This window comes from Lipotes vexillifer, unplaced genomic scaffold, assembly GCF_000442215.2.
Source record: "Lipotes vexillifer unplaced genomic scaffold, Lipotes_vexillifer_v1.1 scaffold308, whole genome shotgun sequence".
Classification (NCBI taxonomy): Eukaryota; Metazoa; Chordata; class Mammalia; order Artiodactyla; family Lipotidae; genus Lipotes; species Lipotes vexillifer.
Genome location: NW_006792985.1, coordinates 1,087,613 through 1,105,812, shown reverse-complemented (window position 1 = coordinate 1,105,812; position 18,200 = coordinate 1,087,613). Strand labels below are relative to the sequence as shown.

General features: G+C 42.5%; 1 protein-coding gene across 2 annotated transcripts in view; it reads left to right on the top strand.

Moving 5' to 3' along the window:
* MSRA (methionine sulfoxide reductase A) overlaps nt 1–18,200 on the top strand; it is a 386,217-nt gene that overhangs the window by 145,389 nt on the left and 222,628 nt on the right. For both annotated transcript variants that reach the window (XM_007466143.1, XM_007466144.1), the window contains exon 2: nt 8,016–8,084. In XM_007466143.1, coding sequence (XP_007466205.1) covers nt 8,016–8,084 — 69 coding nt within the window. The remainder of the gene's footprint in view (nt 1–8,015; nt 8,085–18,200) is intronic.

The following is an 18,200-nucleotide window of genomic DNA, read 5'->3' as shown; positions in this document are numbered from 1 at the left end:
CCCACAGCCCCCCCCTGCCTCTAGTCGCGTACCTCACCAGTCGGTAGGAAGGACTCCAGCTTCCTTGGACACAGGATGGGTGGAGAGCAGAGGTCGGCCCTCCCCGTAACTTGCCCACCGCCATGTAACTTGCCCCCGTCCCCCTCCTCACATACAGAGTACACCCTGGATTAACATTCACCTTAAAACACCATAGCCAAAGTAACAGGCACTGTAAGGAACAAAAATATGATAGAAGCACAGTGCCTCTGGGCAGAGGGGGCCAGAAGCATCATCGCCTGACCTCTCCCAGTGCACCTGTCCTATATTTGGGTGACTGGGCTGCAGGTGCATCCTCAGAACTCCTGTTGCCCTTTCTTTACAAATCAACAGTCATCAGTTCATCCTTACAGCGCTGTGAAGGGCACCTTGGCAGGACCAGGGCCCAGGTCGCTTAGTCAGTGTGATCAGAGGACCCTCTGCTGGAGACAGAGCCTCGTCCAAGGTTTAGGCTTGTGGGCCAGATATGAACCCGCCTTAGTTCCAGTCCGACTTGTCCTTGAGACACCAGGGATTTGGGATCTAGAGAAAGAGCCACAAGGAAACAGACAAGGGTAGGGACTGTGAGACCATGTTTGGTTTTGGGGCCTGACAGATTTGTGTTACCTTATTCATGAAATAAATGCACTCTTACTCCAGCCCCAAACTGAACCTAATCGCCACCGATGAGCTTCATAGCGGCGTGAATGACTGATAGTAACATAGGACGAGTATGCGTTGGGTTTTGTGGGGTGAATAACATGACAGGGAGGGGCAGGCACCACTCGATGGTCTGCAGCTCTGAGGCTTCAGTCCAGTATACAGCTGTACCAGTCCTGGGATGATTCTGCACCCAGCAGTGGACCTGGACTCCCAGGACAGCAGCAGCAGTTCCTGGGATCTCCAATTAGGTGATGTCGCCATGGTCACCCAGACTGGAGGGGCTTGGCCCTACAGGAGAATCCTGAGGATCTGGGGGCCCACCCTCCAGTGCTCCACTTCCCTGCCATTTACCTGTAAGTCCCCCTGACAACCTTACCCAGAAGATAGGAGTTTTAGCTCTCAGCTTGAGCACAGGACGTGGTGCTAATCACCGGTTGGTTTATGTCTCCATTTGCATTATTGCAGGTGCATTATGGAACTGTTTTATTGTATTTTTCTGAAGGAAGAAAACAGTCATAAAGTCTGAAGTGCATTAGACATTCATAAAACAAAACAAAACAAGAAACAGCGTCAGTATCATCTTCTAAAGCTTTTGAAGTGCCCCCCAAATCCCCTTCAAAATCTCTCCGATAGTTGACTTTGACCCAGTCGTGCTCTAATTAACCTCGCTGCTCCTCGAGCACTGGGCTTTCAGGATAAATGGAAATCTGTTCCTCGTCCTCACATGCCCTTGACCGAGGACACGTCATGGCCATCAGTAGAGGTTGTCTTCCTGGAGCGTGGGGCTTTAGAACATGCTCCCACGGAGCCCAACCAGCCAGATGGGAGGCATCCACCCTGCTGTGGCCAGGCAACAGATGTCCCTGTCACAGACCCCCTCCTGTTTCCGTGTCATGCTCTGCTGGTAATCAATAGTTAGTGCCCAGTCAATGAGTGACTTTTCTGTTTAGTCAGTTTGATTGTTTCTGTGGTGAAATGTGCCACCAATTTTGAAAAAAAAAAAATTACAAATGCTGATTAGGTTCCCGGGTGAGTCTCCCCACCCCCAGTCTTATTTGACCTTTAGAATATGTTTAAAAGGTCTCTGGTTCTTTGGCCCCCAAGGCCTGTACTTGCCTCAGCAGAGTTTCAATGGGAAAATGCCCTCGGTTTGCAGGACTGGCACTGCCATTGCTTGGTTTTTAAAAACTCCGCGTTCTCTCCTCATGGAATGGAAAGTAGCACTCAGATTTTCCTCCATTCTTTTATCCGTAAAGCTGTATAGAGTTTTGGAGATTTTCAAAGAGTCTTTTTAAAAATTGCAGTGTATTATGTAGAAATGAGAAAGAAAATGGCTTTTCTTTGTACCATCTTTCTGTTTTATTCACTTAGACCAGGAATAACAAAGTGATTTCATCACACATGCCCCCCCCCCCGAAGGAATAAGAGACTCTGTGGGGTGCTAAGTTGAGAAAAGATTTTGTGGTCATATTTGGGGTTCATGAAAGTCTGCTGTGATTGATTAATGATGTCTGCCACGGGCATGAAAGTGGAGGAGAAGTAAATATGTGCCATGTATTTGTCATTCCTGACTCAGATCTTGTGAAAAACAAAGTTCACATGTAAATGGTAATACTAGCCTAACAGTTAAGTAATGTGTACTGCATGCCAGGCACTGTTCTAAGCGCTTTACATATATTAACTCATTTGATTCTCAAAGCAACCCACAAAGTAGGTACAAATGAGTAAACCCTTACAAATGAGGAAACGGAGGCACAACGAGGCTAAGTTGCTAAGCCAAGGTCATACAGCTAGGAAGGGGAAGAGCTGAGATTCAGGGTCAGGCAGTTTTGTTCCTTAGCCCTGGATACTGTGCTGTCTCTCCTTGGCTAATGCTGTGTCTCTGCTGTCCAGGGACTGATGTAAGGCTCAGCTGTGGTTCAGGAGAAAATGCAAAATCAAGTTAACAGGGCTTGTTATCTTTGGGCCTCAGGCTCTAGAATGAAAGGTAAGACAGAGTCCCGGGGAACTTTGGCACTGAGGAGAGAGTTGCACGTGAATCCTCCTTCCTCTCCGGGTAGCATTTCCAGTCTTTCCACATCCATTTTCTCAGATGAGAGTAGGTGGATGGGAAGGGAAGAGGAGTGGCATTTAAGGACTAGAACAGAGGAGTTCCTTGATCTCCAGGCCACCTGGTTGGGGAGACTCTGAGTGGCCATTTTCAATGATCATTTTTGTGTAAGGGACACATGTACATATAAAGAGAGATGTATGTTTAGCGTATCAAGTAATGTATCTTTCATAATGGCTGAAGAGAGACTTTTTGGTAGTTTGTTTTCTTTCGTTACTTTAGCAACTATTTATTGAACACCTATGTTGGGTCCCACAGTGTGCTGTAATTGTGGAAACAGTGAACCAATATGAGCCCTGCCTTCTCTGAGCTTGTAGTCTACTTGCTGGAATAATGACTAAGTGTAAGGTGCAGCTCTGACTGTAGTAGAGGGAATGAGGGACTGAGGTGGCCAGACCATGTGGGTTTTTGAAGCTGCATTAAAGAGTTCTGACTTTAGCCTAAGAGCAGTGGGAAGCCATGGAAAGTGGGGGAGAGGGTCGGGGACTTTGTGTTATATAATCAGGGTTAAAAGATAATTGTGGCGACACTGAGAAGAATGAATTAGAAAGGGGATGTGGAAGACCTAGAGGTGCTTGTAGGAGTGCAGGCAAGGAAGCCATAGGAGGTGGGACTAGGGTGGCTTGGATGGTGAAGGGAAGAAGGGGAAGGACTCTAAAGATATCTGGAAGGCAAAATTAGCCAGATTTGGTGATAGATTAGATATGGGTAGCGAGGGAGAGAGAATGGGCAAGGATACCTAGAAAGTAGGAGGATGGTGGTCCTATTCCCAGAGCTAAGGATGCTGGAAGAGGGTCAGGTTTGGAGTGGAAGGATATCCTGCTGCATTGGAGGTGCTTTTGAGCTGTCGCAGAGGAGAAGTCAAATAGACCACACTCTTTATGGTAAGTGTGTAGTCTTTCGACTGGACTATACATAAGTCCTGATGGACTGTCCTGGGAAACTAAGTACTGCAGAAAACATTTTAGAAATCTATAATTTTTTTGACTTTAAAAATCCAAACAAACATAGTTTCATCTAGGAAATAAGCATCTGACAATGACAAAGACAATTGATAGAGATAAATATCTTGCATAATCTTCCTAGTTATTTTTGTTTTTGCATATTTCTCTGCCAGTCTTTTCCCATAAGCATTCACATTTTTGTTAGTTGTTATTATAGTCTACATTCAGCGTGTAATAGGATTGTTTTCACTTACTGTTATCCCAAATATTTTTTCGCATTTCAATATATCTCTCAAATCTCTGGCATTCCTATATACTAACGATGAAAAATCTGAAAGTGAAATCAAGAAAACACTCCCATTTACCATTGCAACAAAAAGAATAAAATATCTAGGAATAAACCTACCTAAGGAGACAAAAGACCTGTATGCAGAAAATTATAAGACACTGATGAAAGAAATTAAAGATGATACAAACAGATGGAGAGATATACCATGTTCTTGGATTGGAAGAATCAACATTGTGAAAATGACTCTACTCCCCAAAGCAATCTATAGATTCAATGCAATCCCTATCAAACTACCACTGGCATTTTTCACAGAACTAGAACAAAAAATTTCACAATTTGTATGGAAACACAAAAGACCCCGAATAGCCAAAGCAATCTTGAGAACAAAAAATGGAGCTGGAGGAATCAGGCTGCCTGACTTCAGACTATACTACAAAGCTACAGTAATCAAGACAGTATGGTACTGGCACAAAAACAGAAAGATAGATCAATGGAATAGGATAGAAAGCCCAGAGATAAACCCATGCACATATGGTCACCTTATCTTTGATAAAGGTGGCAGGAATATACAGTGGAGAAAGGACAGCCTCTTCAATAAGTGGTGCTGGGAAAATTGGACAGGTACATGTAAAAGTATGAGATTAGATCACTCCCTAACACCATACACAAAAATAAGCTCAAAATGGATTAAAGACCTAAATGTAAGGCCAGAAACTATCAAACTCTTAGAGGAAAACATAGGCAGAACACTCTATGACATAAATCACAGCAAGATCCTTCTTGACCCATCTCCTAGAGTAATGGAGATAAAAACAAAAATAAACAAATGGGACCTAATGAAACTTCAAAGCTTTTGCACAGCAAAGGAAACCATAAACAAGACCAAAAGACAGCCCTCAGAATGGGAGAAAATATTTGCAAATGAATCAACTGACAAAGGATTAATCTCTAAAATTTACAGGCAGCTCATGCAGCTCAATAACAAAAAAATAAACAACCCAATCCAAAAATGGGCAGAAGACCTAAATAGACATTTCTCCAAAGAAGATATACAGACTGCCAACAAACACATGAAAGAATGCTCAACATCATTAATCATTAGAGAAATGCAAATCAAAACTACAATGAGATATCATCTCACACCAGTCAGAATGGCCATCATCAAAAAATCTAGAAACAATAAATGCTGGAGAGGGTGTGGAGAAAAGGGAACACTCTTGCACTGCTGGTGGGAATGTGAATTGGTTCAGCCACTATGGAGAACAGTATGGAGGTTCCTTAAAAAACTACAAATAGAACTACCATATGACCCAGCAATCCCACTACTAGGTATATACCCTGAGGAAACCAGAATTCAGAAAGAGTCATGTACCAAAATGTTCATTGCAGCTCTATTTACAATAGCCCGGAGATGGAAACAACCTAAGTGCCCGTCGTCGGATGAATGGATAAAGAAGATGTGGCACATATATACAATGGAATATTACTCAGCCATAAAAAGAAACGAAATTGAGCTATTTGTAATGAGGTGGATAGATCTAGAGTCTGTCATACAGAGTGAAGTAAGTCAGAAAGAGAAGGACAAATACCGTATGCTAACACATATATATGGAATTTAAGGAAAAAAAATGTTATGAAGAACCTAGGGGTAAAACAGGAATAAAGACAGAGACCTACTGGAGAACAGACTTGAGGATATGGGGAGGGGGAAGGGTGAGGTGTGTTAGGGCGAGAGAGAGACATGGACATATATATACTAACAAACGTAAGGTAGATAGCCAGTGGGAAGCAGCCGCATGGCACAGGGAAACCGGCTCGGTTCTTTGTGGCTGTCTGGAGGGGTGGGATAGGGAGGGTGGGAGGGAGGGAGACAAAGAGGGAAGAGATATGGGAACATATATATATGTATAACTGACTCACTCTGTTATAAAGCAGAAACTAACACACCATTGTAAAGCAATTATACCCCAATAAAGATGTTAAAAAAAAAAAATATATATATCTCTCAAATTCTATATTTAAAATGTTGCATGATAGTCCATGCTTGTGATAAATCGTGAATTATAATTTTCTAAGCTATTTCTCTGTTTCTGGATATTTAGTTGCTTTAAAGATTTCTTTATTACCAGTAATACCTTAATAAATATTTTTATGTCTACCAGCTTTTTTTTTTCTCACACATTTTTCCTTAGATTAAATTTTTATGAGTGGGATTAGTGGGTCAGAGTTTGAATGGGTTTACAACTCTTGATATGTGTAAAGGCAAACGTTTTAAAACCTCTGGCAGGGGCTTTGGGGTCCTAACTGTAGAACAGAGCTGTGGCCTCCACGTGGAGCCCCATCACGTTCCTTTGGATTCAGTAACCAATGGTCCTAACCATATCTGAGCACTGTCCAAGGTCCCAGGGCCACCTGTGACCTTCCCTCTTGCATCTGCTGATGGTGCCAGGCTTGTTCTCTGGTTCAGCCTGGCTCCTCGCTTTCTCCCAGCTATTCTGTTCTGCAGGTGGTGCCACCATTCCTCAAGAATCCATGGAAGCCGCTGAACTGACGGTATCCTGAAGGGATCGTCTAGCTAGGCTGAGCCTCGTAAGCCTTCAGGTTCTAAAATACTTGCAGTAGTGCTGTGGAGGCTGTCTAGGGTTCCCGTGGATTTGGATGGGGTTCTCAAGGCCTTCCATGACCTGGTGCCTGCCTACCAATCCCTCCTGAAGTGGCATTGCTTCTCAACATGTCTCCTCTACTGCACCCAGACTAGACTCTAGTCTGGCCCAGGATGATGCCTTGGTTGCATCTACTCCTGGCTCTCACTCAAGTTGCTCCCTCACCCTCTGCCTTTCCAAACCCTGCTCCTCCTTTTAGACTCGACACTAGTTGCAGTTCCTCCAGGCCCTGGCTCTGCCTTGCAGCTTGCTGTCCCTCTGCTGCAAACTCTTACACTACCTTTAGTCCCCACTCCAGGACTTAGCACACAATTGTAAGCTTTCTGGTAAAGTTCGCTCTTGAAATTTTTACCTCTTGAAGATAATTGTACACTCCTTGAGGGCAAGAGCCATGTCAGTCTTCCCCTCTAGATGCCTCAGAGCCTAGCTTTGGCGCTGAGCCCTGTGCAGAGCTCAATAAATCTAATGTGACCCATGAAATCAAAATATAAGTGCACCATGATGCAGTGTCAGAGTGTTTTAGCCATTCTTTTCTTATGTGTTTTCAACATAAATGTCCATATTCAGACATTCCTGAGGATCTTCTTAGACTACTCGTAGATGGACCATGCTCAGATCTTCTCTATCTGGTTGCAGTTTGGGGGTTATAAAAATAAGTTAATGTTGGAAAACCATAAGCTGGTCACTTTTTATTTCTAAGTCCTTGATATGCACTCGGGTGGGAAGGGTGATTGGTGGAGGTGACGAGGGTGGATGATGAGTAGTAAGAAACACTGTAATGCAAGTCTGTCTGGTCTTTAAAAGGCAAGCGTCTCTGGCCCCTGGAACAGTGCTTGACTTGTGAAATGATGTCTTCTGCTCTTCTGGTTCTTAAAAAATTGGTCCCAGGCTTACCCTGCTGTCTTTACAGCTCACTTTACTTCTGGTCATCAGGAGTCCTCAGGGGAAGCCACCTCAATGCACCCTGGAATCCCAAGCTGTCCAGGGCACGGCCTGGCACACAGGGGACCCTCTGGCCGGGAGTCAGGAGCTTCCAGGCTGGGCTGGCTCTGCTGCCCCCCGCTGCACGGCTCTGCACGTGCTTGGGTCTGGGCACGCTCACTTGTAAAATGACATGCCTGAATCAGGCCATCTCTAGGCTCTTTTGTAACTGAGATTAAAAACAAAATAGTTGAAACTCTCTTAAGAGGGTGAGCTTTGGTACCGTTGCTAACTAAAAATGAGAACTGGGCTCCCTGACACATTTAATGACATGTGTTAGTATGTGTGTAGAACTTTACACTTAACTTGCATTTCTTTCTTTCTTTCTCTCTTTTTTTTTTTCCTAGCCAAACATCATGTCAATGGCAACAGAACAGTTGAACCTTTCCCAGAGGGAACACAGATGGCTCTATTTGGTAAGATAACAACTCTGAAAGAAAACCCAAATTGTGTGCAAAGACTAGTGCCAAGTTTCTGAGTTTTAGCAAGTGTCCTCAGGGCTTCAAAATCTGGGCTCTTCTAGATATTTACAAGTCATTGCAGCCAAAAAACTATCAAGTTCTTAGTATATCTGGGATCAGAAAAGCTCATTCTATAGAATTTAGTATGCTTTCCTTTCTCACTTTGCAAATCAAATATCAAACTGTGTATTTACTATTTCTTATGTCCACACTGTGAATTAACCTGATAATTTAGGAGTTGAGTTTTTCTTTCCCAGGAAGGATTTTTTTCCCATATATATATATATATATATATATCTTTATTAAAGCTGGGATTCAAGGAGCTTTGAGATGTTATTCCACAAAAAGCAATAATCAATCTAATTGAATGGTCTCTTTCTCTTCCATTATGAATTGAGCATATTCCTTTGTTTGTTTGTTTCTTCTGCTTCCTTCCCCTTAGCCTTTAGACAGATTCTATCATCTCTTTCATCCTAAAAACCTGAATTGCCCTTTCTTCATGCCCCCCTCCAGCTTCCGTCTTCCCCTGGTCCTGATGGAAGTCTCCTACAAGGGCTTTTGATGTAAAACTGCTTTAGGCATTGAAGTGTCTTTGAGCCAGAAATTAGCCTCCTGACAGCACTGTCTCTAAATTAGCATATTCAGGATAAAATGTTTCCCTAATCCCAGAGCTAGTCATCACTGATGATTAACAGTTGGAGAGTTACGAAACAGGGACCCACTTCTGCCTAGGTGTTTGTAAATCTTGCTCTGTATGGGCTGTCACCTTTTAAAATGTACTGGTCAGTGATTAGGAGTTATTATGTTCAGAAATTTAAATGGAGGGCTTCCCTGGTGGCGCAGTGGTTGAGAGTCCGCCTGCCGATGCAGGGGACACGGGTTCATGCCCCGGTCCGGGAAGATCCCACATGCCGTGGAGCGGCTGGGCCCGTGAGCCATGGCTGCTGAGCCTGCGCGTCCGGAGCCTGTGCTCCACAACGGGAGAGGCCACAACAGTGAGAGGCCCGCGTACCGCAAAAAAAAAAAAAGGAAATTTAAATGGAGAAATTGGTTTTTGAAGAAAAAAGCATCAATGGTCACTATAAGATGTCGGCTAACTATTTGATTTATTAACTTTCCTCTGAGAAATTATGTTCAGATGATGCCATTTTACTTAAGTTGTAGGCCTAGCACAGTGTCTGTTACCAGGAGACAACAAATGTCACATCAGTGTTCAGAGGGTTCTTTTGATGATTTTTTTTTGTCTTTCAGATTTGTGAACGCCTAGAAACTAGGTTAGAAACTAGGTTCCATGTCATACTGGGAAATGTAAAATGAGACTGACCTGTCATAGATTTCCCCCTGTTGTGGTATTGGAGGAAAGCCTCCTTCCCAAAGGACTGATGACATTGTTTGCCACAGAATTGGAAATATCAGTGAATAAAGCTCCGTGGCGAGATTATTATTACTATTATTTTGTCAAAGGTTTGGTTTAGAGTGGCTTTCCTAAAAATCCTAACCCAAGGCCTTCATTGTTTGACTCTGGGCCAGCAAATCCCCCCTCCAAGCCTCAGTTTTCTTACCTGTAGAATGGGAAGGCTGATGGGGTGCTCTGAGACCCTTGCCTTGGCTTCTGCATCTTCCATACTTGGGACTGAAGGCTCATCTGGCCTCAGGCAGCCCTGGGAAGCCCACTGTGAATGGCCAAGGGGTGTGATTTTAAAAGAAATGAATCCTGTGCATAATTTCTACCAGTGCAGAACTATACAGATGATAAAATAGAATATCTCTTGACATCTAAGGATTTTTGCCTTATTAGCACTGCTGTTTGGCTCTTCCAGATACTTAAATGAAGGCCTCTGTTTTGGTTAAGTGCGTGCAAGCATTTTATATTTGTGTTTTCAAAACTGTCCTCACTTGATATGGCTTGTCCACCTGGCCTGCAGTGGAGTTGAGGGAGTGGATGGGTTTTGGGGTGGGCTTCTGTCATTTGGGTTGTTTATAGCTGTACTGAAAAAGTCAAACTAAGTGCACCTCTTTGACATATCTTGGGCATTTAATCCTCTCAGCACCTTGTAAAGCTGGTAGGATTACATAATCCCCTTCTCAGAGAGCTCACATGATTTATCACAGGTCTCTCAGCCAGAGATGGTGGAGCTTGAATTTGAGCCCAGGTCTAACAGGCCGGAAGTCCACGCTCTTTTTACCATGTCCCCTGACTCTTGGCCTGGTTACAGGAGTCCTGGGAGAGTCTGGTAGAGTCAGAAATGCCTTTCAGCTGGATCCATGCACAGAAGCATGATTTCCAGCCAAGCCAATTTAGCAAATTGATCTGTGAATTTCTGTGCGGTCCCAGAGTGCTCTGAAGGACTCTCGAGACACAGCTTTTGCCAGGAAAATACTGCTTTTTGGAGTGACGTCTCCTACTATTTATCGTTTTCCCCCAATTGAGTTTAGTAGCAGGTATTAATGTGCAGGAGAATGTCTTACATTGACTTGACTGTGAGATCACCAAAGCAACAGTGGCACTTTCTACTTGTCCAAACTCGTTCTTCAGTCTGGGAAGTCAGTATCTTATGCCAAAAGAGTATCACCAGTTTCAATTTCATTATCTATTGGTTAATTATTTGAATGTACCTTACAGAATGCTGTCTAAGTAGAAACTTTTAAATTTAATCCACTCTGAAAGTGGCCACTGAACGAACGGCCATTAGCATTTAGCTTAGGGTGGATGATGTAAGGAAGGGTAGAGTGAGGGTCAAGGGCAGGCTCCGTTGTGAAAAATGTATGAATGTGTTATTATATCAAGTGACCAGAGAATATATAGATGGCTCCTTAAAAGCTATTTCTGGCATGTTATCTTCACAGATTATTTTTAAAACAAAAAGATGTTCATTTTTTCAGGTTTTCTTTCATGGCCCAGTCAGTTTTATCCTCGTCTTGTTTTTCTGTGATCACGGTTCTTTAGCCTTTCTGTTGCCCTTTTCTCTCCTCTGCACTTTAGGACAATGATAATGAGGGTAATAGGCCTGCTGTCCTAGTGGGCTTCTACTCGTCTGTGTGTGATGCTCTCTTTCAAGTCAGTGGGAGCCCCTTTTTTACAGGCCGGAGAAGCGGAACTGAACATTTTGCAATTACTGAATATCTTTGTTCCAGGTGGCTGAGTGCCCTATGTCTGCCATCCCTTTAATCCCACCACAGCCCTGTGAAGTGGGCATCACTGTGCTCTTTTAGAGACGGAGAAACTGAGGCACCCAGAGATGAAAGAAATATGGTCAAGTAGAGGGAATGCTTTCTCTGGCATGAGGACATCCACGTGACACTTAGCAGCATGCTGTGCCTGACTTAGAAAGGTCCTCTCCGGCTTGCGATAACTTCAGGAAAGTGACATTCTGTTGGCGGAGGGTCCCTCCGTCCTCGCAGAGAGCAAGCCTCCGGCCTCTCTGTGGTGGTCGTTCTTAAGTATGGAGCAGCTATTCACTTTTTTAAAAGTACTCCATAGTCAGGAAGATGTATCATTTCCAAATAAAATAGACATTTATTAATTGAGGAGAGTACAGAGAAGTCAGGGGTTGGGGGCTCCAGTCTTAATTGGTGAAGAGTTTTAGTACAGTTTGAAAAAATGAAATACAGTTTTTTTAAACTTTCGAGTTCAGCACTTGACCATAACACTTATCATCCAAACTAGGATACTTTTGAGAGTGAAAAGGGTGCTGGTAAAAATTACGTTAAAATAATGAGGTATGCACCCGGAGGACTTCAGGCACATGGGATATAATGTCGCCCTCTAATGAGAGTGTATGTTATAAGACATGGTGTCAAGAATAATAAATACACATTGAGTAAACTTGAAATTGAAAAATAATGAACTTAGAGATATAAAATGAAATAAACAAATGAAAAAATTCCAACACAGTAGACTTACATTATGTACCGTATAGCATCAACACCAGTAGTTACACTAACTTCCAGTTTACTCAGTAAATATTGTTATATTCTTTCTGAATGACTTGAAATGAACAGCAAATTCATATTTATAAAACCTGGCTGGTAGCATTTCAATAAGAGATGGGGAATTATCTGATTATACCCTTGCAATTCTAATATTGTACTAATACTGTCCAATGATGTAGAGTAATGAACTCTCCATCAGTAGAGGTATTCAAATGAGAGATCGTTCCTACCCAGTTGGGAAGTGGAAGTAAATAGCCTTTAAGATCCTTTCTTCTCAGGTAATGAGAATTTTCTCTGTTTCAGAGTGTTAAACCTCTTTGGAAAAATTACTCCTAACTCTAAATTCTTTGATTGTATCATTTAGAAACCCATATCCTGGCTGTTTGGTGAGAGGTAAAATTCTGAAGTGAGAAACTAGTGGTCAGGAATTGATGGATACCAGGCAACCACAGCAGAAGTACCTCTGCGAATTCTTAGGGTTGCTGTAGGTTTTTAGGCTCCTACTAGCCTGATAGCGATGGCTCTGGGAACTCAAACCACTGTAAAACCTGTTCTCTATGTCAGGTTCTCTTGGGCTCTTCAAACAAGAGGGAGCAAAAGACAATCCAAGACATCATGAAGGCGTGCTATGATCTTGTTACACTTCTCTGTTTTTAGCCAGCGGGCCAAGATTTGCTAGACTCTTTCCTGACTAGCTGTGTGGAAGGACTGATCACAGAGCAGAGGCCAGTGGCTGTCAGAGGCCCATAGGCAGGCCTCACTCTGGGAGACTCACCTTCTGTACCCCAAGGGAGAAGAGATCAGTGTCTGTAAGATGAACCAATCATAAGATATTCCCCGCCGCACTGACTTGAATTAGAGGTGAATTAGAAACAGCCACAGTTACTTTGTCTGCCAGCCAAGAAAACAGCATTGAAAGCAGCAGGCAATACGTCCGACTTCAATGGAAAATATATTGGTGTCTCATTGGCTAGGATCCAACATTATGTTGGTAAATAAGCAAATCCCGGTGTGGCATATTTCTCCCTGAACCTTGACTGAAAACTATTGAAGACGGTTCTGTGAGCTGTGGAGCTGCAGTCACTCATTCTAGGAAAAAGGCCAGAAAGAATGACTTTGAAATGTGTTTGTAATTAACTAAACAGTCTAAATTCACAAGATCCTTAGAACACCAGGTTGCTAACTGGCACAAACTTCTTAAGTGAGGAGGCATTTGGGGAAACGAAAATAGGCCTTCCTTCCATGGTGATCTGAAGCACCTTTAAGGGACAGTAGTAACTGGTCATCTGGAGACATGTAGGACACATTTTATTTTATGTACCTTTTTTGAGTGTGTGATGATCACATTTCGTTTTTGAGTATGAAAAGGTCTGATGATAATATAGGCAAAGGGGAAGAGACTTTTCAGAGCCTGTGTTGAAAATTCCTCTTGGTTTGGGTGGCACTGCACGGGATGGCCCTGGTCCTGCTCGAGAAGGCACAGGCGTGGTGTTGGAGAGGGTGTCCTGGAGTGGGGAGGGTGACAGTGTGGCAGCAGGAGTGCTGGTGGGGATTTCTGTGCCAGGAGAAAGGAACTGCCCCCAAGTAGAAAGGAGTGGGTCAAATCGTGTCTGACAAAGTAACACTTGTCTGGAGAGCACGTATCCGTCAACCTCAACTACATGGAATGCTTGTAAGAACCAGAAAGTAAGCGTGCCCTGCCCACCAAAAGTTGTGGAGAAGTCCCCAGAGAATTCAGAATTCACTGAGGTCCTTGGAGTCAGATAGATCTTGGTGTGTGACTTTAGACAAGTTTCTTGGGCCTTGCTGTAAAATGAAATAAGGGAAAATTAAAATATATATAAGAAATGGCAAAATAACATACATTAGAATTAGGTGAATATTAGACCAAAGAAAATTATGAGAAGTAAAACATGCAAAGAGGGCATGCTATAATACTGTATAATTTATAAAACTGGGTCACAAACGGGACTCTGTATTTCCTAGCGGCAGCATGAAGATCACTTGGCTGTGTGATTGGTTTCAGTGTTTTAGAATTGTGGTGGAACATACATAACATAAAGTTCACCATTTTAACCATTTCTAAGTGCACAGTTCAGTGCACTTAAAAAGTGCATTCACATTGTTATGCAACCATCACCACCATCCGTCTCCTGAACTTTTTGTCTTTCCAAACTGAAATTCTATACCTATTAAATAATAACACTCAATTTCCCCTCCCCACAGACCGTGCAGCCACCGTTTGACTTTCCTTCTCTATGAGTTTGACTACACTAGGTACCTCATATAAGCAGAATCCTACACTATTTGTCCTTTTATGACTGGCTTATTTCACCTAGCATAATGGCCTCAAGGTTCATCCAAGCTGTGGCATGTGTCAGAATTTCCTTCCTTCTTAAGGCTGAGTAATATTCCATTGAGTGCACATACCAAATTTAGTTTATCTGTTCACCTGTCAACGGACACTTGAGTTGCTTCCACATTTTGGCTATTGTGAATAATACTGTTATGAACATGAGTGTACAGATATCTCTTTGAGACCCTGCTTTCAGTTCTTTTGGCAAATACATCCCGAAGTGGAATGACTGGATCATATGATAATTCCCTCTTTCTTTTTTTGAGGAACTCCTGCATACCATTTTCCACAAAGACTGAACCATTTTACATTCCCATCAGCAAAGCACAGGGTTCCAATTTCTCCACATTCTTGACAACACTTGTTATTTTTATTTGTTAATAGCTAGCCTAATGGGTGTGAAGTGGTGATTCTCAGTTTTACCTAATGATCCTGAAAATCTACATGCTTGGGGGAACCATAAACTTTCTTGATTCTAGAACCAGAAAGAAATTTCTTTCAAGATACTTATAAGGAGGACACTGTGATGTAAGACAGTCATCAGTACTGCTGACGGCGCCCTCAGAGTGAGCACTGAGAGGAGATTCATGAGCCCTTGGTCACACCACTCTTCTCTTTGGGCTCCTGACATCCACCAGGAGCAATTCGGTCCACCTTCCCCCGACGGGTGCCACCGTGTGCTTCCCTGGCTTAACCCAGAAAGAAGGTACTTGTATTGTATCTAAAACAATCGATGGACTAGATAACTTTTAGGGAATTTTCTATCAATACTATTTCTTTCAGTGGAGTTTTAAAAAATATTTATTTTTTCATTCTTTATTGTGAAAAATTTCAACCATACATAAACGTAGACTAATATAGTGAAGCCTCACTAACTCAGCTTCAGCAGTTATCACTCAGGGCTAACGTGTTTCATCTGTAGTCCCATTCACGCTCTCTTCTGCATCCAGGTTATTTCAAAGTAAATCTCAGATATCAGATCATTTCATCCAGGAATATTTTGGCACATACCTCTTTTTAAGAGCAGTTTTTAAGAAAACATACCACAACGCCATTATCACACCTAAAAATATAGTTCCTTAATATCATCAAATGTCCCATGAGTCCATATTTCCACTATTGCCTCATAAATGTTTTTTCAAACCACCTGTTTGAATCAAGGTCCAAATAGAGTTCATACACTGCAATTGGTTGATGTAAATAGTCTCTTATAATCTCTAGGTTCTCCTCTCTCTCTCTTTTTAAAAAATAAATTTATTTATTTATTTATTTTTGCCTGTGTTGGGTCTTCGTTGCTTTCTTTAGTCTTGGCAAGTGGGGACTACTCTTTGTTGCGGTGCGTGGGTTTCTCATTGCGGTGGCTTCTCTTTGTTGCGGAGCATGGGCTCTAGGCGCACGGGCTTCAGTAGTTGTGGCACGCGGGCTCAGTAATTGTAGCTTGCGGGCTCTAGAGCACAGGCTCAGTAGCTGTGGTGCATAGGCTTAGTTGCTCTGTGGCATGTGGGATCTTCCCGGACCAGGACTCAAACCCGTGTCCCCTGCATTGGCAGGCGGATTCTTAATCACTGCGCCACCAGGTAAGTCCCTCTCTCTCTTTATTTTTCCTTATAATTTATTTGTTTAAGAAACTAGATCATTTATTCTGTACTGTCTCCTTCAGTCTGGATTGAATGAACATGCTTGAAAAGCCTCTGTATTTTCTACAAATTGGGAGTTAGAGGCCTGATCAGAATCCATAGATGGGGTGTGTAAACCATCCAGGAGGCATTTAATAACTGGTTCTCTTCCTTTTGGTGAAGTTAGCAGCCCCTAATGATCATTGCCTTGACCTATTATTTTATTAGAAGCTACAAGATGGTGACATTTAATTTCTTGCATTCCCCTTTATTTATGAGCTGGAATATTTCTAAAAAGAAAAGTTTTTCTTTATCAACTATTTGGTTACCTTGATCTCCAGTTGATTAGGAAAGCAGCTTTGTTTTTTCCTGGGTTTACCGTTTTGCTCCGTGTATCTAAGCATGGGTTAAATGTATATTCATGAGTCAGAAGCATATATAAGTATAGTTACTTAAGTGATGGAAACCTCTTTAATTTGACTGAAAGACCATTTTCTCTTGGGCATTTAATCAAATTATTGAAATTTGTAATCATTTGGTCAAACGTTTGAAAATAGAATTACAGTAGACAGATTGCCTCTACAGATTCGGTTAAAACAAAGAAATAGGCACATAGTCAGGTGACAGAAGGTTATGTCTCCAGCAAAGCTGGGTCTAAGGGGCAGCCATCTTCTCTCCTGTTCTCGCCCCAGATCTTGTGACGAGGGGACATGCTCCTGTGTGCATCCCAGTCTTGAACCTCAGCAGCCCAGGGTGAAAAAGCAACTCCAAAGAGGGCCTGAGGGCTGGGGGCCGGCTTGCTTCTGGATGTGGCATGCTTTCAGAGTATCAAAATGCTGAAAAACGGCTAAGCAGCCAAGAAATGACAAAGCCTCAGGAATGCTGCCCACTACAAAGACTAACAGCTGGGCTCTGTCACCTGGAGCTCTTTCTCATGCTTTTGGCTTAATATTGTGAATGCGTTGGAGGGTGGCAGGAGACATGTTTATCAGAGTGTGTTTTCTCTGCTTTCCAGTTTTCACAGACAGAATAGGTAAAACTATCTGTGGTTCTCACTGCCAAACATTGTGGGATTCAAGAAGGGAAACTATTTACTGGCTCACTTACTTTTTTCTCTCATTTTATTTTCATTATTTATTACTTCATGTGTTTTTTGTTTGTTTGTTTTTGGTAAGTTGTCTCTAATTTTTCTTTTGGAATGATGCAGTGTATAAATAAAGTAAATAAAAGTAAAGTAATTCCTATGAATGAAATTTCTTAGTCCAATACAACGTATAGTTTTTTTAAGGAAATCAAAATCAAACAGTGCCAGTTCTGTTTTTGCCAGGGATAACTGGAAATGTAAGCACTGAAACCCTAGGAAATGAGATTCAGTTGAAATGACATGTTTGATCCATGCTGAGAAACGATCGTTTAGGTTGGCATGCCTTTGGCCAAAATAGTATGAACAATGATGAAAGGCCCTGTGAACTTTTCCTAAATTCTTGTGTCTGGAGGGACAGCAAACCCCCCTGTGTCCATATACACCAGGAGCTATTCCACAAAACACCTTTCATTTTCCCCTTGTGTCATCAGTGCCCCAAGACTTAGATAAAGATCGTAGTTGACCAAGACGAAGTTTCCTTGTTGAGCCCAGTGACACTGGGACCAACAGTGGTGCTTGCCAGATGGATATCCTTCTGGTGTACATCCCATCATATATCCTTCCAAGTCTCAGCTGTGATCCCAAGACTCATGATAATATGGAAAGAATTAAATGATAGCTCACGGTAGACCTTATCATGAACAAATCTGGCTTTCCAGATGTGGCTTTCCACAGTCATGCCTACTCAGGAATCAGTGCTGTTTTGTTTGTGGGAAAAAGACATTTTGTTTTTTTAGCCACATCTCTGGTCTCCCCTAAAACCCCCTGTGCAGTCCATTGAATCTCGAATGCCTTTCTATGCGATGACCCTTTTCCAGTTTCTTAATTTCCATAAGATGGTCACTTGTCAGGTCAAGATGAAAATGTCTCCATGTGGAAGGCTGCATTCATCTTGCTTCTAACCACCCATGTGTCCATTTAGTACTTGGGAGAATTTCTTGTCACCCTCTTTCCACCAGGCTTCCTTTCGTTGGTGTATGACCTTTGTCTAGGTGGCAGTGACATTTGCATTGGGAAGAGCG